The sequence below is a fragment of the Poromitra crassiceps genome (genome assembly GCF_964638095.1).
Source record: "Poromitra crassiceps genome assembly, chromosome: 5".
NCBI classification, from domain to species: domain Eukaryota; kingdom Metazoa; phylum Chordata; class Actinopteri; order Beryciformes; family Melamphaidae; genus Poromitra; species Poromitra crassiceps.
In genome coordinates, this window is record NC_139642.1 from 37,708,694 (window position 1) to 37,727,756 (window position 19,063).

Consider the following 19,063-nt stretch of genomic DNA (forward strand, 5'->3'; position numbering starts at 1 on the left):
CTCCTTCTGGCTTCCTCGCTCGCGCGTTTTAAGGCATATGGAGCGGAAATGGGCAGGACGTTTGGAGGGGGGCGGCATGACTTTTGCACGCGGGGCCTTGCATTGCCACAGGAGGAGGTTTCACAAACTCCACAGCACCCGCACTGCTTCACGCGCTCCTGGAGAGTGTCACCAACTTCGTGCGCTGGCGTGCCACAAACTCCTCAGAACAACAAACAAACATGAACAACTTGGTAAGTTGATTCGGTATCCGTGAAAGATCCACTGACATCAAAAGGCTGGCTCGTGCTCGGGCTCCGGAACGACAGGGAGCAAGAAGTACGCGACCTCTCCGTCCAATCATCGTGCTCGTGCGGCGCTGCAGCCTCGCGCCCTGGGTCGCTGCGGCAGGAACGATGCTTGCGCTCACCTTCACCTGCCGCGCGCTGCTCCTCCAGTTCCTGCTCTCCCAGTCAGTTCACTCCGACAGACCGGCGGTAAGACAGACCCCAAACTGACACACTCTGAGCACACACTCATAGTAGGCTATATGAACACATTCTGAGCACACACTGTCATATGGTAGACTATATGAACACACTCTGAGCACACACTGTCATATGGTAGGCTATATGAACACACTCTGAGCACACACTGTCATATGGTAGGCTATATGAACACACTCTGAGCACACACTGTCATATGGTAGACTATATGAACACACTCTGAGCACACACTGTCATATGGTAGACTATATGAACACACTCTGAGCACACACTGTCATATGGTAGGCTATATGAACACACTCTGAGCACACACTGTCATATGGTAGGCTATATGAACACACTCTGAGCACACACTGTCATATGGTAGGCTATATGAACACACTCTGAGCACACACTGTCATATGGTAGACTATATGAACACACTCTGAGCACACACTGTCATATGGTAGACTATATGAACACACTCTGAGCACACACTGTCATATGGTAGGCTATATGAACACACTCTGAGCACACACTGTCAAATGGTAGACTATATGAACACACTCTGAGCACACACTGTCATATGGTAGGCTATATGAACACACTCTGAGCACACACTGTCATATGGTAGGCTATATGAACACACTCTGAGCACACACTGTCATATGGTAGACTATATGAACACACTCTGAGCACACACTGTCATATGGTAGGCTATATGAACACATTCTGAGCACACACTCATATGGTAGGCTATATGAACGATATGAATACACTGAGCACACACTGTCAAATGGTAGGCTATTATTGCTATAGGCCAAGGTTTGATTTGGAAAGTGGTGGGGATATTTTGCAGGGGTCTGGACTAGACGTCCACAGAAAATGTAGGCATTTTCGCATTGCATTTCCTGCAATTGTACACGGAATTGTGTTTCTACGCAACAGTTGGGAACCTATAGCTTATTTCCTGTGTCAGCTATTGCATTAGCAAACACTGCAGCAGGAAGTAAACTAGGGGCAATTTAGAATGTTTATGTTGTCAAGTTAAAACCTATACTATGACTATAACGTTAAACTACTTTCTTGAGTTGAACACAATAAAAGCTCTCTCTCTCTCTCTCTATCTCTCTCTCTCTCTCTCTCTCTGTAGTATAACAGCATGGAATGGATGCATCACTCCGCTTCACAGCTGTTCTAATATAGTGTTGATTAGGTTGTGTTCACAGCCTGTTTCTCTGTGTGCAGTACATTTTATAATGGTATTCATTTTAAATGATTACTACACACACACACACACACACACACACACACACACACACACACACACACACACACACGCACACACCTGTGTATTTCCCCTGGGCAGCAGGTTAAATATTTGCCTGGCGGCGGTGTGTGTGTGTGTGTGTGTGTGTGTGTGTGTGTGTGTGTGTGTGTGTGTGTGTGGTGGGGTCTAGCTGGCTATAGTATTACCCACTAGCCAGCCTCCCTCCAGGGAGCTCATGCCCCGAGAACAAGTCAAACAGGGAAAGTAAAACCTTCACGCTGCAAATCAAATCAATATCTTCTTTGACACTAAGAAAGTTACCAAAATGCCGGTATTGTAATAACATGGAATGCTGCTATAGTAATGTACTGTATGCAGTCTAAAATCCGCATGACCATTTTTCTTCACAGCCATTTAACCCTGTCCACTCCATAAGGTCCTCAAACTAGGTCAGTTTGAAAGGTTTGAACAGTTTACAGTCTCAGGACGTGTTTTACTGTCCCTCAGGTCATAACTAAACTGGACAGAAGATCTTCCATATTCTTGGAAGTCACTCTATCTAGCAATTATTATACTTCAATCAACACTGACATATAAAACAAGATCAGAATGAATATCTTTATGCTCAGCAACTTTCACCAAGGCCTTTAAAATTGTACATGGAACATATCAAACTGATTGATCCTGTTAAATACTTTTAATAAACTTCTATAGACATACGTTAGTAACTACTTTTGATTCTGAAGTTGAACTACTGTACTACTTTCCCCCCTTTTTGTTAGTAAAATACATGTTTGTATGTGTCCAAGGACACATGACTTCTTGTGATGTATCCTGTCATGTGTCCTGGAACATGCTTGAGTTTGAGTTTAACTTTATTGTCCCATAGGGAAATTTGTCTTAGGCATTTGTACAGCAGCAATAGGGCAATGACAAACGTAACAGACAGTACAGTACATCTGAAGACAAACAGCGTGTAAACAAGAGGACAACATAGTACATGATGCAGCCTGGGCTACGAGTTAACAACTCTACCTAACCACGTATTGCACTTCAGTATTCAAATATTGCACTTCAAGTATTGCACAATTCCAAAACCGCATATCAAACCAAAACCATCATAAAACCATGGTTACTTAAAACTAAAAACATTAAAACCACAGTAAAGGGTAAAAGAAAATAAAAAGATAAAATGATAAGAGAAATAAAATGAATATAAAATGAATATAAAACTAACTAAGGCAAGATAAATATCACATGACCAGACAGGCTGCAGGGACAGCCGAGCTCAGAGTGAGCTACCATGTATGCCACACCAATACCATCAGAGGTTTCCTGGGTCGTCAGGCTCTTAATGGAGGGTTCCTGAGTAGCCGGGCTCTGACCTCACAGAGGACAGAGCTCTACCCCCTAGTGGGAGGACAGGCAGTTTATTTAATAAGGCTATAGATGTTGGGAGGAAGGAGCGCTTGTAGCGGTTACTCTTAAAGCTACAGGCTCTGAAGCGCCTTCCGGAAGGTAGTAGCTCATAGTCAAGATATAGAATGTGGGTGGGGTCGTCCAAAATTTTAAGAGCCAGATTCACTGCTTTCTTATCGTAAATGGTCTGGAGGGGGGGGGAAGTCCCTCTGCCCTATGATCTTCATAGCAGTTTTTATCATTTTGTTGATTTTAGACTTGTACTGGATAGAGAGGGTGCCGAACCATGCCTCCATGCCATACCTTATTAGGCTACCCAACACTCCATTGTAGAAAGTTAGCATGATCTTGGAACTTACTCCAAACAGTCTCAGCCTTCGGAGAAAGTGGAGTCTTTGGGCTAATTTGCCACACAAATAATCAACGTGTATATTCCATTTGAACAAGTTGTCGATTTTTACACCCAAGTATTTGTAGGAGCTAACTTGTTCAATGCAGCTCCCCCCTATGACCACTGGGTCGTGGACTTTGACCGCTTTGGGATCAAAGATCATTTCTTTTGTTTTAGATGTGTTTAGGATTAAATTGTTTTCCTCACACCAGGCCTCAAAAGCTGAAATCTCCCTGTGATACACTGAGGGACAGTCATCTGCACACAGCAGGCTCAAGATTATTGTGTCATCTGAGAATTTAATGACAGTGTTATTTGGATGACTTCTCCTACAGTCATTTGTGTAGGCAGTGAAAAGGAAGGGAGAGCTCACGCCCCCTTGAGGCACCCCCATACTGCTAAATTTGGTGCTAGAAAGAGAGCCATTAACCATGACCTGTTGCGGTCTCATACATAGAAGCGAGTAAAACCATTTAACAATGAACGGGTTAACGTGCATGGTTAACAGCTTCTGAGCAAGCACATGAGGTCTAAGCGTGTCGAACGCTGAGCTAAAATCAGCAAATAGGACCCGGGCATATGCCGCAGGCCTCTCTAAGTGCTTACTTATAAGATGTGTCACACTGACGATAGCATCCTCAGTACTGCGCCCAGCCCTGTACGCATACTGGCAAGGGTCAATGTATGGTGCCACATCCAGCCTGAGAGAGTTGACTATGACTTTCTCAAAACATTTCATGACACAGCTAGTCAAAGCGATGGGTCTATAATCTTTGTTAGAGGATGGGCAAGAGACCTTAGGAATTGGAATTACAATTGACTTTTTCCAGAGATCAGGAACAGTGTGACTATCAATTGACCTCTGAAATAAAGGACACAATGCGTCGGCAAGCTCAGCAGAATTTTTTTTAAGAATGACGGTTGGCAGACCGTCGGGCCCCTTAGATTTCTTCATGCTCACTTTGCTAAAGATAGATTGAACCTGATTAGGATCAATAATAAGACGGTCAGAGGAATGACATGTGATAGTATCAATATTGAATCCCTCTCCAGCTGCCTGGGAGGAGTCTGTATTGAATCTGAGGAAGTAATCATTTAGATCATTAGCTTTTTCCGCATCATTCAACGTAACAATCTGCTTCCTGCTAGGCTTCATATTAGTGATACTTTTCATGAAGTCCCAAAGCCCTTTACTGTCCATTGAGCTGACACTTTCCTCCAGTGCAGCCCGATGCTTCTCTCTGGCCTTCTTCAGCATCCTATTAAGTTCTTTTTGGGCAGCTGCCACCCCAACCCTGTCCTTATTTTTGAAAGCCAGTTTCTTTTTGTTGATGATGGTTTTTACCTCCTTAGTGATGTACGACTTATTGTTGGGATAGTGGAGAATGACTTTTTTCTCAACAACATTGTCAATACAGAAGTTGATGTAGTCCGTTAATGTAACAGTTGCCTCATTTAGCTCCTGCTCATGAAAAATGCTCCAGTCCGTGCTGAGGAAACAGCCGCTCAGTGTTTCGATACTATCCTCGGACCATTGCAGCACAATTTTCTCCTGGGGTTTGCTCGACTTGAGCTTGGATTTGTATGTAGGCATCAGGTGGACGGTGGAGTGGTCGGAGTTGGAGAGGGGGGGGAGGGCCTTAGCTTTATAAGCGCTTTTAATATTCCCATAGCATTTGTCCAGGACTTTTTCATTCCTAGTGCTACATGCTAGCGTTACTGACGTCAGCATGCATTTTGAGTTGTCCTAACTGCTGTTACAATCCCACAATGCTCAGTGTCAAAAGTGTGGTTTTGTTGGTGTCAAAAGGGCGTAAGTGCAAACACCCTTTTGGCAGCAAACAAAACCCTAATTTTACAGTTACGGCTTTCAGTTTTTGTTGAATTAAAACCTTTGGGCCATGATTTCAGTTGTGTCCTTTTGGCAGTGAAAATATCTCACTGAGACCTTTTATATTGATATATAATACTGTCATATATGTCTCTAAATGTCCATAGCCCTAGGGCCTACACTAATGTTAAGGCACCCCTGACTATGTAGCCTACCTATAGGAATGTTACAGTGCTTTTGCATTAGGGAAAAAGTCAAGGGGGGTGTGTGTGTGTGTGTGTGTGTGTGTGTGTGTGTGTGTGTGTGTGTGTGTGTGTGTCTACATGTGTCCACTCAGTGCTGAAGTGTGTGTGAAGGTGTTGCTTGTTCAGTAGAGTATGCACAACACTGAATCCCACGAGACTGCACCTGCTTAACATGTCATCGTGTGTGTGTGTGTAATTGCCACACTAATCACCACACACACTCTTCCACATAACGCATACAGCATGGTGTGTGTGTGTGTGTGTGTGTGTGTGTGTGTGTGTGATCGCCACACACACTCTTACACATACATAACACACCCAGCATGGTGTGTGTGTGTGTGTGTAATCGCCACACACACTCTTACACATAACACCCAGCATGGTTGTGTGTGTGTGTGTGTGTGTGTGTGTGTAATCGCCACACACACTCTTACACATAGCATACAGAGTGAGGCCTGTCCTGCCATTAACAGCCTGGCTATAGAGATTAATGTAGAGAAGGAGACAGAGTGAGAGGTGTTGTCAGTCCTCGGTCCTCACTGAGCTTCTGTATGAGCGGACACAGAGTTTGTTGAGACGGTAAATCCTGTCTTTGCGTGTCAGCGGTCCTGTACTGGGCTGCACAATTGATCAAATATTAATCGTGATCAAGATTTTGGCTTCCCACAATCATGAAAACAAGAAAATTGACACTGGAGATACAATCAAGATAAAACGTGTCACATAACGTTTAGCATTGCTCTGGTTTTGTGTTGTGTTGTAGATTCAGCGCACCCCTTTCCCTCACAGTGTTCCCCTCTGCCCCTCCTCCAAAGCCCAAACACACTGTGGTGCGTTTAGTTTAACCTTCAGTCCGTTTATGTTTAAACCAGGGGTGTCAGACTCATATTAGGTAGAGGGCCGGATTTGTTCAACTGAGACCTCATGGGGGCTGGATTTTTTTTTTTTACTAAAATCAATTTGACTCATTTACCCATTTACTTCACAAAAGAAATACTGCTCTTTCCATTTCTCTTGAAACTGCCTGCATTCCGTGTCAACCTTTGTCTTTTTCGACAGCATCTTGTTGATTCCTTTGTTTTTTGGTAGGTAGCTGAATGCGCGATTCAATTCCAGCGTGGCATCATGGCGGCTTTGTTTACACCTGATGACCTACTGACATACTTCCTTGTAGTGCAGGTTAATTAACTTATGAATGAACTCTTAGCTTGCTTATTAGCCACACGTAGGTCATGATAATGGGGTGCAAATTTAATAATAATAATAATAATAAAATAATAATAAAAAATCCAAAACATCTCGCGGGCCGGATGAAACCTGCCCGTGGGCCGGATCCGGCCCGCGGGCCGTATCTCTGACATCCCTGGTTTAAACCTTCCTTGGTAGAAGATGACCGTTCAAAGAAGAAATCCAGTGTTTTTTTGTTTTGTTTTTAAGTTCAATGAATGCATGATGTTACCAACGTCAAAGAGTGATCGTGTTAAATGATCGGGATCTCAATATTGATAAAAAATTATCGCGATTATCATTTTGACCATAATCGTGCAGCCCTACTGTTGGCCTAGTGCCTACTGAGGCCATGTCCACACGGAGACGGAAAGAATCTTTTTTTTTCCGTTTAAGAAGATTTTTCCATAAACACGGAATCGTTTCAAGAAATGTGTGTATCCACATGAAACCACTGAATACCACTGAAACCGCTGTAGTATATATATGCCAGGCCGGTAAGTGGGGCTGTAACGCTGCCACAAAGTACACCAAAAACAGAGAATAAGACAATCTCGTCAATAATGGCATTCAACCACTAGGGTGTATATATATGTGTATATAAATATACATTATATAAAGTCATGGCATAAATGTGTTTTTATTGAAAATGTGGTGTCAAGTAAGCTAAAGTCTTGTTGAAGTGGACATCACAGTGCAACCGTGTGGTCGTCAAACCTCTCACTTCACTAACACTTTGTATTTGCGAGGGCTATATATAGAGCATCCCGAGTATGTGTGTTACACTCAGGGTTTACATTTCATTTCATTTTGTCCAATATTCAAATATTCCAGAATTGCATGTTGTATTAAAAATAAATATTATTTCTATCTAACACATTTAGCCTGATTTTGTTTGTGTTCTTGTAAAAACCTAGCCGCCGCTAAGCTTTCTGGGAACTATCCGATGAAGGGAGGAGAGGGGTGGATGGGAAGAGGCAGCTGTGGAGCCCTGAGGCTCAGTAGCTATTGCTGGCGGAGAGAGGTGGGGCTACGGCGTCATCGGTTCAGGAAAGATGCGTATGGGTTGTAAACACGGAAATGCAATGTCTTCAGATTTGTTCACTCTGGGACCCGGTTTAAAAAATTTGCGTATTCTCCCAGAACGTATACTCCCAGAACCAAGAGCGTCGATTTGCATAGGGTTGGTTGTAGGGATGTCACAGGTTGAACTACAGTAGCTGTTCCTCCTCAAACAGGTTGAACTACAGTAGCTGTTCCTCAAACAGGTTGAACTACAGTAGCTTTTCCACCTTAAACAGCTTGAACTACAGTAGCTGTTTCTCCTTAAACAGGTTGAACTACAGTAGTTGTTCCTCCTCAAACAGGTTGAACTACAGTAGCTGTTCCTCCTCAAACAGGTTGAACTACAGTAGCTGTTCCTCCTCAAACAGGTTGAACTACAGTAGCTGTTCCTCCTTAACTCATTGAGTGCCAGCCACTTTTGGAGAACGGACGCTCCCAGTGCCAGAGTTTCAGAGCGTTTTCAGTGATTTCTCGAGGCCCACAGAATATTGTGTGATATTACTATGTAAACACCGAACACGCAAAAAGAACGATGAGACTCTATTGTATCATCAGCAAAAACAGGTTTATTGATATCATTTTCCGTTCTTTAGTTATCAGCCGGATAGCTTGATTTAACCAAAAACAGCCGTTTTTTCTAGAAGCTGAGATAAAGAGCCTTTTGTGAAATTAAACATTTCATGCACATCACTGACTGAAGCTAATATTTTCTGATGTAGTCACACCTCAAAAATAATTTCCTTCAATAGAACAGCGAAAACCAAGGAATTTTGTTTGGCAAAACAATATTTTTTAGCTGCAACCAGCAGCGCTGGCCCCTGCGTGCGCTGCTGGTTGCAGCTTCTTGCTGGTCTTGATTTGCTGCTGGTGGGCATCAGATATTCTGGCTTGCGTTTGCCAATCCTGTCCTGCTGTCTGGGGCTGTCTGGGTCAGTGTTGTGTGCTGCTCTGCGTGCCCCACCCCCCCCCCCCCCCCTCAACTGCACACTCCTCCGTATGGGAGTGTCTCTGGGGCTTTCTGCTGCGTTTGCTCTGCATTGAAAAGTCCGCTACATCCAGCTTTTTTACAGCGTTCCGCGTGTATTTGTCACCGGCTCCCATGCTTCCAGTTGAGAATAATAACAACTAATAACAAAATCATGCGGATGGGCGGACACGGAGGTGCTCAATTGTGGGAGCAGATTGGCTGCTGCAGGCACAGCTAACGTTATGCTTCATGCATATCGATGCATACGGATGCGATGCGATTTCCGTTTCCCCAACGACTTCTTCTCTGTTTTTTCCTCGCCTTTCTGTAATCTGGAGAGCACTGTCGCCACCTAATGGGTCCCTAAAATAGCTTTTACACATTCAACAGCCACCATACTTTCACAGGAGATGGATCTGGCTTTGATGCACGTCCCACCGTCAAAAAACGCAATTGACGAACATACTCGTCCTTGGCACTCTACGTTACTAAACCAATTGACGAACATACTCGTCCATGGCACTCAATGAGTTAAACAGGCTGAACTACAGTAGCTGTTCCTCCTCAAACAGGTTGAACTACAGTAGCTGTTCCTCCTTAAACCGGTTCAACTACAGTAGCTGTTCCTCAAACAGGTTGAACTACAGTAGCTGGAGCCACTGCTTTGACTAGACACTTATGAAAATGGATGGAAGTAGAAAATGTCAAGTTGTCCCTTTTCACTCCCTTAGTCCCTTCTACCTTTGACACTTCTTATCAGACGAGGCAAAGACTTCTTTCTTCTCTCAGCCAGTCTCATACTCACTACATTATCCTATATTGACTTGACTTGACTTGACTTGACTGTCCGGTACGGCAACCATTTTAGGGCATCCTCGTCCGTCAGAGTATAGGCTATCGTTCCTCAGTCTAAGCGTTGTCAGTTGTCATGTCTCCTATAGTAAACCATCGAGTGTGCTCTGAAACACCTTCTGTCCTCACACGAAAACGCTGTCATTCTTCCTGCATTACTGTTTCACTCCTCACGCGTCAGTCATCGCACAATACGGCGTCACTCGTCAATCATCACTCCTCACATCTCACACGAAAACGTTGTCATTCCTCCTGCCTCACTTATCACTCAAACTAGCTGTCAGGCATCACTCCTCACGTCTCACACGAAAACGTTGTCAATCCTCCTGCAGACTAGCTGTCAGTCATCACTCCTCACGTCTCACACAAAAACGTTGTCAATCCTCCTGCAGACTAGCTGTCAGGCATCACTCCTCACGTCTCACACAAAAACGTTGTCAATCCTCCTGCAGACTAGCTGTCAGGCATCACTCCTCACGTCTCACACGAAAACGTTGTCGATCCTCCTGCAGACTAGCTGTCAGGCATCACTCAAACTAGCTGTCAGTCATCACATGAAAACGCTGTCATTCGTTGTTTTTGGTTGTTCTTCCGTGTGTGATGGGGAAACCGCAAGAATGCCTCTGTGAAATGAGCAACAATTTCTTACAACTTCACTTCCGGTTGAGTGATTTTGCCTACAAAATAAAAGCGTGTTTTCTTTTTTTTACACTAGATTAAAGTAGTAATCCATGAGACCCAACAGAATTAACATCGTAACACTAAGAGGAACATCTAGTTTAATAATCAAACATTAATCTAGATGTTCCTCTTAGTGTTACTATGTTAATTCTGTGTGGGAGGACAAATTGGCCATTTCATAAAGTGGTGGTGAAGATCATGTCATTTTCCCTCATGGAGCAGCAGTTACACTGTCAATTCAACTAATCTCTAATTCATTAGCCCCATCCAAACGACAATACAATGAATAATACATTTTCTGCATAATATTATCCAGAATTCCAATTACTGAAGATCAGAGGATTCCCTTTTATGTCAAGCACTCTGGAGTCATTTTTGTAATGCATGTGCTATATAGGACGCACAGCCGGGGCTATACGAGGGGTCAGCCGAGCAGCATTTTGGTAAACAAACCGCGTCACTGGGTGGAAACGGCAATGGGACCCTATGGAGCATGAGCTTGAGTGTCTGACTCTAGCCGGCTGACCCTGTTTACATTTTAAAAACTGTGACAGTTCACACAACTTTAGCACGACATGCATATATTATACATCAAACTCTTGAGCTAATTCTGCTCTCACTCAGAATGTCAAAACATAAGCGATGTGTTGTATAGTTTTTGAGATATTAACGTTTGTTTGGCACAACTCATACTCATGAGTACTCATACTGCTGCGGGGTTAAGGGTTAAGCATTTCTGGGTGGTTGTGACCTCATGCTGATTCGTCCTATAGAGTGAGCACTCAAGGCTGGCTATTTCATCTGCCTTTTGATTTTCCATAGACATTTCATAAAATGCTTATACAAATAGTTTTATTTGGCCAAATCAAGCGATTCAGCCATATTTAGAATCAGGAGAGACTACCATATTTAGAATCAGGAGAGACTACCATATTTAGAATCAGGAGATACTATAATATTTTGACACTTGAACCAAAACAACTTAGTGGATGAAATCCCTTGGTTCGTATACCCGGAAGTGGGCGTGACTCAACCCTGTCAGTGGTCATTCAGAGCAGCCATCCGTACCCAGACCCGAGCATTGCGCTGCAGGTCTGGGGGATGGTTACGGATATACTCACAAGAGGGTGAGGTGATGCGTCAGGAGGGACGCACGCGTAAGGGGAGCTTACTAGAGCCGTACTCGTTTTAAGCAAGGTTTAGAGAAAAAAAACGGCCTGTTTGTCGACGGACAACAGATGACGCAAGGTACAAGCGGGGGTATGCTTGGCGTCCAAACTGCAGTATAGAGGAATAGAGGACACCGTACCCAGACCTGAGTTTTATGTGTGTGTCTAGTCATGTTTATAGTCATGATGTTGGGGGACTCAATATAGATAAATTGATTTATTCTATTATGCAAATCCATTGAGTCCTCTATAAGTTTTTAGCTCTTTTTGCAACTGTTGCGCCTGTTGCTTAATGCACTTTTTATACAATTTTTTTTGTTTTGTTGTGATGCTTTTAAATGTCCATTTTATTCTCTTCTTTTATTCTTTTATTTTCCTGTCATCCATTTTATGTGAAGCACTTTGAATTGCCTCTGTGTATGAAATGTGCTATACAAATAAACTTGACTTGACTTATTTTGATTTTATATCTGTAGTTTATGTACAGTCAGTTACAGACACAAAAACAACAACCATATTTCATGGTTAGGTAGTTACATTGATCTGCCCTCGCCAGTCAATACATAAATTAATGCCTTGACATGGAGGCACAGAGATTTCTTTCACCGCTAAATTATGTCAACACTATTATACACACCATGGCAAATTTGCTAATGTGTAACAGAGCCTGTGTGTGTGTGTGTGTGTGTGTGTGTGTGTGTGTGTGTGTGTGTGTGTGTGTGTGTGTGTGTGTGTGTGTGTGTGTGTAAGTAATATAGAGGGGGGTGGGGGGTGATGGACAAAGAGGTATTGAAGGACGGAGCAGAGTGAGAAGGCAGGGTGGCTGGCCAGATTTGCTGTGTGTTTCAGGTGTTTTTAAGCCTGCGTGTGTGTGTGTGTGTGTGTGTGTGTGTGTGTGTGTGTGTGTGTGTGTGTGTGTGTGTGTGTGTGTGTGTGTGTGCAGTGTGACAAATTGAATGTATGTTTTGGAGGGATGTGAGGCTATATGTGTGATCCCAAGCTGTAAAGTGCAGCACCTAAGCATGTGGTAATAATTTGGATCAAGGCACAGGCCAGACTCTCCTCTCCTCTCCTCTCCTCTCCTCTCCTCTCCTCTCCTCTCCTCTCCTCTCCTCATCTTCTCCTCTCCTCTCCTCTCCTCTCCTCTCCTCTCCTCTCCTCTCCTCATCTTCTCCTCTCCTCTCCTCCTTCTATCCTCCTCTCCCCTCTGTTCTGCTGTTCTTTACTCTCATATAGCCAGTTTTTTTTAGGGCTGTAGTCACAACTCATTTATTATTCACAATCAAACCCTTTTTTATATGATTCTTCTCTCTCCAATTATTTCGACCCCCTTGAAGACCTCGGTCTCCCTTGGAGACCCTAACCCTAAGACCACCCACCCAATGCCTAAACCTAAGTGCCCCCCCGGGTGGTACTACCATCCCCTGGGTGATACTACCGTACTTCCTGACTCGTTCTGGACGATGACCCCAATGGCGTGCTTGACCTTTGCCTGAACCCACAGGTGTGGGGTGGTGCGTTCCATAAAACGCTCTCGGCTCCGCGGAGCATAACCTCAAATGCCACGTTACAAAACAGTGCTGTGAGACGATTTCGGAGTAAGAACCTGTTGGATTTACTGAATCTAAAAAACTCTGCATGTAAGATTGGCGAGCTCATAAAAGAGTCATAAAACGCTGTTGGCCAAGGAAGGAGAATAATATAGTGCATATATCCATAATAAACTTTCTGGGAAGGAAACATGAAACTTTATAGATTTTAATAAAGTTTTTGGGAAGGAAATATATGAAACTTTATAGATTTTAATAAACTTCGTGCAAAACGTTTGTTGACACTGGTTCAATTTAGTGCAAAATCTCAAGGCACATCTGAGCTCACATTGAGCTGTTATAAAAAGTCAGTCTCCCTCAGTGAAAGTCTTTCCATCAGGCAGACAGAGAGTCGAACTCCCTCGCTCCTCCTGCTCTGGCTGTGTGACAGCAGAGAGTGAGACACAGAGTGTGTCTGCAGAGAAGACTCTGGCTGTGTGACAGCAGAGACACAAAGTGTGTCTGCAGAGAAGACTCTGGCTGTGTGGCAGCAGAGACACAGAGTGTGTCTGCAGAGAAGACTCTGGCTGTGTGACAGCAGAGACAGACAGAGTGTGTCTGCAGAGAAGACTCTGGCTGTGTGGCAGCAGAGACACAGAGTGTGTCTGCAGAGAAGACTGGCTGTGTGGCAGCAGAGACACAGAGTGTGTCTGCAGAGAAGACTCTGGCTGTGTGACAGCAGAGGCACAGAGTGTGTCTGCAGAGAAGACTGGCTGTGTGGCAGCAGAGACACAGAGTGTGTCTGCAGAGAAGACTGGCTGTGCCGTGTGACAGCAGAGACACAGAGTGTGTCTGCAGAGAAGACTGGCTGTGTGACAGCAGAGACACAGAGTGTGTCTGCAGAGAAGACTCTGGCTGTGTGGCAGCAGAGACACAGAGTGTGTCTGCAGAGAAGACTGGTTGTGCCATGCGACAGCAGAGACACAGAGTGTGTCTGCAGAGAAGACTGGCTGTGTCGAGTGTCTGCAGAGAAGAGTCTGGCATCCCGCCTCAATTAGGAAAGTTTATTTTCTCAGTAGTTTGCAAAATGGCAGCTCTCACCAGTATGACGGCAGGTGAAGGCCAAGACACACACATACTGTATACACAAGCAGCCTTTTTCACACACTCATTTCCTCTATTCAGCCATCTTGAAATCTTTGCATGTTTTGGATATGAGTTAACTGTTGTGCCTCTCCACTCTAACAAGCCCCTTCCCCTCTCTCTTCCCTCTCTATGCCACTTCCTCTCAAGTTAAGTTTCAACTACAGTTTGTTGAAACAACTAACCTGACTCTATTCCTGTCCTCCTCTTCACTCCATAGGCCTGTTCGGAATCGGTTCCTATGACAGAAATAGTGGACTATTTAGTGTGTCGCCATTTTTTTTTATAGTGTCCGAATTCTCAACTGTTAATTTGATTCACTATTTTAGTCCACTATAAAATACCCACAATGCACAACAATTTCTAGTGAACAGCGGATGTACCCTACATTTTCGCCGGTATACCACAATGCAATGTGGTTGTCTTTACCGAAGGAGAAGAAGAAAGTCGTTAGCTCGCGAGCTAACAAGCTTGTGAGCTACTTGACCAGCAACGCTTGCTATTAGGAGACAGCACCATAGTTGACAAAATCACACATGCACGTAATTAGAATTTCAACTATTTATTTAGGATTTAGCAGTCAAAACATGCAACATCAATACTACCTGAGGACATCTCAATCTGCTCGTGAGCTCAGTTGTTTATGTGATAGTGGGCGCGGATTGCTTGCGTCACATGAATACCCAGCGCATCTGATGACGCAATGATCTCCAGGAAAAAAATCAGTGTAGTGTCCGAAACTCATTTGGATCATTCCCCATATAGTTCACAATATGATCAACACTACATATAGTTCACTATATGATGAACACTATATGGGCAATAGTGAGTGAGTGAATGAGTGAACGATTCTAAACGTGGCTCATGTCTCCCTCTCTCCCTTACCCTTCCTCTCTTTGCCCTCTCCTCTCTTTCACTCTTCCTCGCTCCAATCTGGGTTTTTTTTCAAGTTTGTGACGTTAGAGGCCTGACACGCTAGTGGCAAATTTAGCTTTCACAGACAGCTAGCCATGCCAATGCTACGGAATTAGCCTTCACCCCTTTGCACTCTATCTCTTCATTCCACCTGTAGTCGAATACAGTGTGTGTTGGATGATAAAATAGGCATATTATTATCCAAACATCCAAAGTGAGAAGTTAGCATTCATTATACAGTATGCCTGAAAAGCTAACTCAAAACAGCAGCTAATTAACTTCACCTTTAAAATCACGTTAAAGATCACAGCTACATACTCATCTAAAAAGTAACTCAGTAACTTTTACTCTAAGGACATTTAGATTAGGCACTTTTTACTTTTACACTAGGCATACTTTTACTTCTACAATATCAGCAAAAGGACAATAGTTCTACTTGAGTAGAATATTTTAGTAGACTACACTTCTCAAAGCATCGTGTGTCAAACAGGTATGAACACTTTATGTAGCCTGTGTGTGTGTGTGTGTGTGTGTGTGTGTGTGTGTGTGTGTGTGTGTGTTTGCAGCCCTTCCTGATCACAGAGAACATGTGGCCTCGGGGCTGTGTCCTGGACTGCCAGAGAGGGCGCCACAGAGCGGTGTGTGGCAGTAACGGCCGGCTGTATAAATCGCTGTGTGCCTTCCAGAGGGCGCAGTGCGTCAACACCCAGCTCCGCCCTGCTCCGCGGGCCCACTGCTCTGGTACCGACCCGCTACCTCACAGCTCTGCTCAATCCACTCACAAGTCACTTTTCTTTATCACGTTTTTTTCTTTCTTTCGGTTTTTCTGCCATTTTCTCTCCAGTTGTACGTGGCCAATATAACTCAACAGTCATGTGACGTTTCTTGCGCCAGAAGTGAATTCCCCATTCATTTTCTCCATAGACATTTTGAAAAATCCTTGTATAATGAGTTTTAAGGCTTGAACCAAGCCAACCAGTCTTCCATAGAATTGTGAGTGACCATAAAACATTTCACTTTCAGCAAAAACAAAAAATAAATGCAGGGAAAAAAGATCGAAAGTGAAAGTTGCTGAAAAGTTTGCTGAAAGTGAAATGTTTTATGGGCACTCACGATTCTCTGGAAGACTGGTTTACAAGACACAAAAATATCCATCCCTCCATCCATTCACTGACTCACTCACTCTCTCTCTCACACACACACACACACACACACACACACACACACACACACACAAGCACACACACACGCACACACACAGACATCTGATTCTGCATCTCCTTTCAGACCCAGGTCAGTCCAAATGCCAGCTGGCCCGGTCTCAGGCCCTGGAGGCCAGCACCCACAGCAGCAGCGGCGGGAGCCATGTTAGCCCTGGGGTGGCCATCTTTGTGCCAGAGTGCAGCCCGGACGGCCACTTCCTGCACGTGCAGTGCCACAACCAGACCGGCTACTGCTGGTGCTCTACCCCCGACGGCAAACCTGTCAGTGGTACCTCTGTCCTCCACCTGATGCCCAACTGCACAGGTCAGACATGTTTTATTAAAGCTGGTACCAGTGTTGTAGTCATGTCACTATATCTCGAGTCCAAGTCAAGTCTCGAGTCCCCAGTGTTTGAGTCAGAGTCCAAATCCGAGTCACCAAAGAAGAGTCCGAGTCTAGTCCCCATTACCTGAGTCTGAGTCCAGAGCTACTGAACATGAGCGTGAATCCACCTGTACAGTAGGTGGAACACACATGCCTGTCTTTGCACGAAATTGAATAATGTCACGATAGCTATACCGTAAATTCCGGACTATAAGGCGCACCGGTGTATAAGCCGCACCTGCAGAGTTGACTGTTTTTTACATATATAAGCCGCACCGGTCTATAAGCCGCGGGTGTTTTGATGTTTAATTACCATATGTAAGGCTTCGTGCACAGAGGGGATTGTCGGGAAAGAGATGGCTGTTTGGGGAAGCTCCCATTTATTAACATTTCAACAAAACAAAAGTCAGGTCACTAATCCCCAGACAAAATCACACATTGTGAGATGCTTAAAAATCACCATCGGCGGGAGCTTTACTCCAGATGCTGTGCAGCCAAGAACACAAGTGAAATTCGTTCTCTCGTGACCTGTGGTTCTCAACGTGATGGACGATTCACCTTTCTTGTTAACAGTCCTAGTGAGAGGCAGGTCGAACGTCAAAGGCACTTCATCCATATTTATGATCTGCTCCGGTCCGATGGAATATTCCTTGATCTTTCTTTGTGTGAATTCGCCGAAGTTTGTAATTTTCTCCTGGTAGTCGGGAGGGAGTTGCTGACACAGTCGTCCGCGCCCTGACGGACAGTCCCTTTCGTCTCGGGTTTGTGCATGATCCTTTGCTGCTGCTGCTGTTGTTGTTCCTGTCTCGCTACTGTCTCAGACATGGCTTTCAGGCTCAATCGCCGCCATCGTCGTAACACAGCCAGTTCTCCATCTTTTGAAGCTGATGTTAGATTACAACGAGCTAGTTGTGTGGCTTAGCCTTCCAAAATGTTGCTGTTAGTTTTTTAGAATGTAATACATAGAATTGGGAATGTTACATTCAATTTCATTCAGACTGTCTTTCAGGCTCAATCGCTGCCTTTTTCCCCCCGGAGCGAGGGAGGAGGGAGGGTGTTTTACCGTAGTGGCTGAGAGAGAGTAGTGGCACAGTGCTCCAATCAGGTCGCGAGGCACATTTTTTGCAACATCATCCAATCAGGGTCTCGCTCTCATAATGTCTGTCTTGCTCTCGTTCTGCCTCATACCAACATCCATAGATTTTGGAGGTTCCCGAGTGGCCGTTTGCTGGAAAAATCCATAGATAAGCCGCACCGTTATATAAGCCGCAGGGGGCAAAAAAGGCCAAAAAACGGGAAAAAAGCCGCAGCTTATAGTCCGGAATTTACGGTAATTATCTTATGGCCTATGACAAAAAACTAACAAAAATAAAAAAAAACAGTCTTTATCAATTAACAAATCCAAGTCCTTGTCTCCAACTTCTGAGTCCGAATGCTCGAGTCCAAGTCCAAGTCGAGTCACGAGTCCTGGACTCGAGTTCAAGTCTGACTCGACTCAACCACAACACTGGCTGGTACAGTACATGCATTTAGCAGTATAAACATGAAGATATCATGATCAGATGAAGATACCTTGATATAATGACTGCAAACAAAGGAGACCAGATAGCCTCTGTCTCACATTAGATCACATTTCCTGTAAATCCTGTTGCTTCTTGTTGCAAAGAGGACATTTGTTTTTTCAGTCAAAGGTTTTCTCTTTGTTGGAAGTGATTTCTCCACCTTCCTTTCCCTCCTTCCACCATCTGCTGCATGTCAGAAACTCAGCTTTAGCTCCATTTGCTCTGGATTGGAAGAACACAACCTCTTCCTGTTTTGTCCAGGGGTGAAAGTGGATTGAAGTTCTTGCCGGTACTAAACTACCCCAACCTTCATCTACCCCAACCTTCATCTACTACCCCAACCTTTATCTACTACCCCAACCTTCATCGCGTCATTGTTCTTGTCCAGCCCCAGCTTCATGCGTCCCTGAACAATTTTTTTTAACACCTGTATGGTGTAGAAATCAGAAACATGTGACATGACATCATGTAGTCTATATAGCAAATTATTTATTTAAATTGTGTAAGTTAGTAGCCTACTTAATTAACCTGTATACAGTAGTGTGGCACAATTGTGCTTGTGCTTTAAGTAAAACAGTTGTCCAATGGTAAAGTAAAGGCGAAAATGAATTGTGCAAACGAAAAATAATATGAAAATGAATAAGCAAGAATATGAAAATGGATTAAAAAAGGCACGTTTTACATTGCATTTTGCAAATCAGCATTAATTCATCAGTCTTCCATTTGTCAATTTAATTACCGGTAAT

The 19,063-nt window shown here is 44.0% G+C and overlaps 1 protein-coding gene across 1 annotated transcript in view; it reads left to right on the forward strand.

Annotated features, from left to right (window-relative positions):
- Positions 1-222: 222 nt before the first annotated feature.
- LOC310777553 (SPARC-related modular calcium-binding protein 1-like) overlaps positions 223-19,063 on the forward strand; it is a 30,982-nt gene continuing 12,141 nt past the window's right edge. Inside the window, exons 1-3 of the mRNA XM_083637918.1 lie at positions 223-476; positions 15,735-15,909; positions 16,456-16,695. Coding sequence (XP_083494044.1) covers positions 396-476; positions 15,735-15,909; positions 16,456-16,695 — 496 coding nt within the window. The 5' untranslated portion in view covers positions 223-395. The remainder of the gene's footprint in view (positions 477-15,734; positions 15,910-16,455; positions 16,696-19,063) is intronic.